The sequence below is a fragment of the Eurypyga helias genome, unplaced genomic scaffold (genome assembly GCF_000690775.1).
Source record: "Eurypyga helias isolate BGI_N326 unplaced genomic scaffold, ASM69077v1 scaffold20902, whole genome shotgun sequence".
In the NCBI taxonomy this organism is placed as follows: Eukaryota; Metazoa; Chordata; class Aves; order Eurypygiformes; family Eurypygidae; genus Eurypyga; species Eurypyga helias.
Window position 1 is genome coordinate 15,548 of NW_010235557.1, and position 1,280 is coordinate 16,827.

Genomic DNA, 1,280 nt, shown 5'->3' on the forward strand with positions numbered 1-1,280 from the left:
GGGTGAAGGAGCTGTGGTTAGCATGGGGAGCCTGCGGCCTGTTGAATCTGTGTGATGCACGGAAATGGAACTGCTCGCCCAGACCTCGCGGCAGAGCGCCCCAAGGCGGGGGTGACCTGCGCCTCGGTGCGAGAGCTGCTTCAGCGATGTCGGGGAGCACATCCCAGCGAGCTGGACACCCGGTCGGGGGGTTGGGCAAAACCATTTCTGAAATTTGAAGGGCCGTGATGTTCCCAACGGGATCCGCATACACGACCCAAATCGGGCATCAACATCCGCCCGCTGGAAACCGCCGTGACGTCGCTCTCAATCGGAGAGCACGGCCCGGTTTTACAGATTGCCTGCAGCTTGTTTATTCTGTATTAGAAATTTCTGATCAGCTAAAACCAGCGAGGCTTTACACAAATTCAACAAGTGAACTCAGCGTGGATTGTATTGCAATGGGATGGAGACAATGCCCAAGCTCACCTTGGACGTCTTCTTCTCCACCATCACCATCCTCTTCCTCATTGTAAGCCAGCTCAGCCTGTTTGTCTGCCTCGTACTCACCCACGTTACCATCATCCCCATTATAATCTGCCAGTTTAGAACCCTGCTGCGGATCAACAGGGGATTCATTCTCATCAAAGAATCGGCCTGTGAAGTAGGCAAAGGAGTCAGTCAGAAGCAGAGAGGAAAGAAACAGGCAGGTTAGGACAGCCGGGTCCCGCAGTGCCAGCTGGAGGAGAAAGGGGCTCGGGGGCTCGGGAGGGGGGAGCACAAGGCTCGCGAACACCGCCGGGCACAAAGGGTGTGCGCAGTCCTTCGGCATTCGTGTCTGCTTGTTGCAAGCTGCACCCCTTGGAGACGGGAGCCAGAGGAAGCGCCCGAACCGGAACCTCCGTCCGACCGCCTACCGGCACCGTACCCGCTCCCTCAGCAGGCCGGAGGGCACGCAGCGGAAGGTCTGCATCTGGGCTGGCTGCTGCGGAGCGGCGCTCTTCTGCACAGCACAGCAACGCAGCGCTGAGCTCCCGCGCGGGAACGGCTGCGGGTGCGCCCCTGCTGCCGCGGGTAACCGTCCTGCAAAGATCCGCCCTGCATCCTGCTCGCGTTTTTAACTACCCGCTTTAACTACCTGATTTCACACTCCTGTTAAGCCTGAACAGCTTCCAAGTGTTGCAAATCCAGTATTTTTGTCTCCCAGCAAATAATTAAGAAGAGCTGCAGAGAGTGGAACAACGCAGGAAAGCGGGGACTCGCTGGGACCAGCGGCGGCACAGACAGGCAGCCAAGCGCGC

At 58.3% G+C, this 1,280-nt stretch overlaps 1 protein-coding gene across 1 annotated transcript in view; it reads right to left on the reverse strand.

Annotated features, from left to right (window-relative positions):
* The window catches only part of CASC4 (cancer susceptibility candidate 4), a gene marked incomplete at its 5' end in the record, with an annotated part of 13,369 nt that overhangs the window by 2,857 nt on the left and 9,232 nt on the right, over nucleotides 1–1,280 (reverse strand). The window contains one exon of the mRNA XM_010146805.1: nucleotides 469–636. Within this exon, the coding sequence (XP_010145107.1) occupies nucleotides 469–636 (168 nt within the window). The remainder of the gene's footprint in view (nucleotides 1–468; nucleotides 637–1,280) is intronic.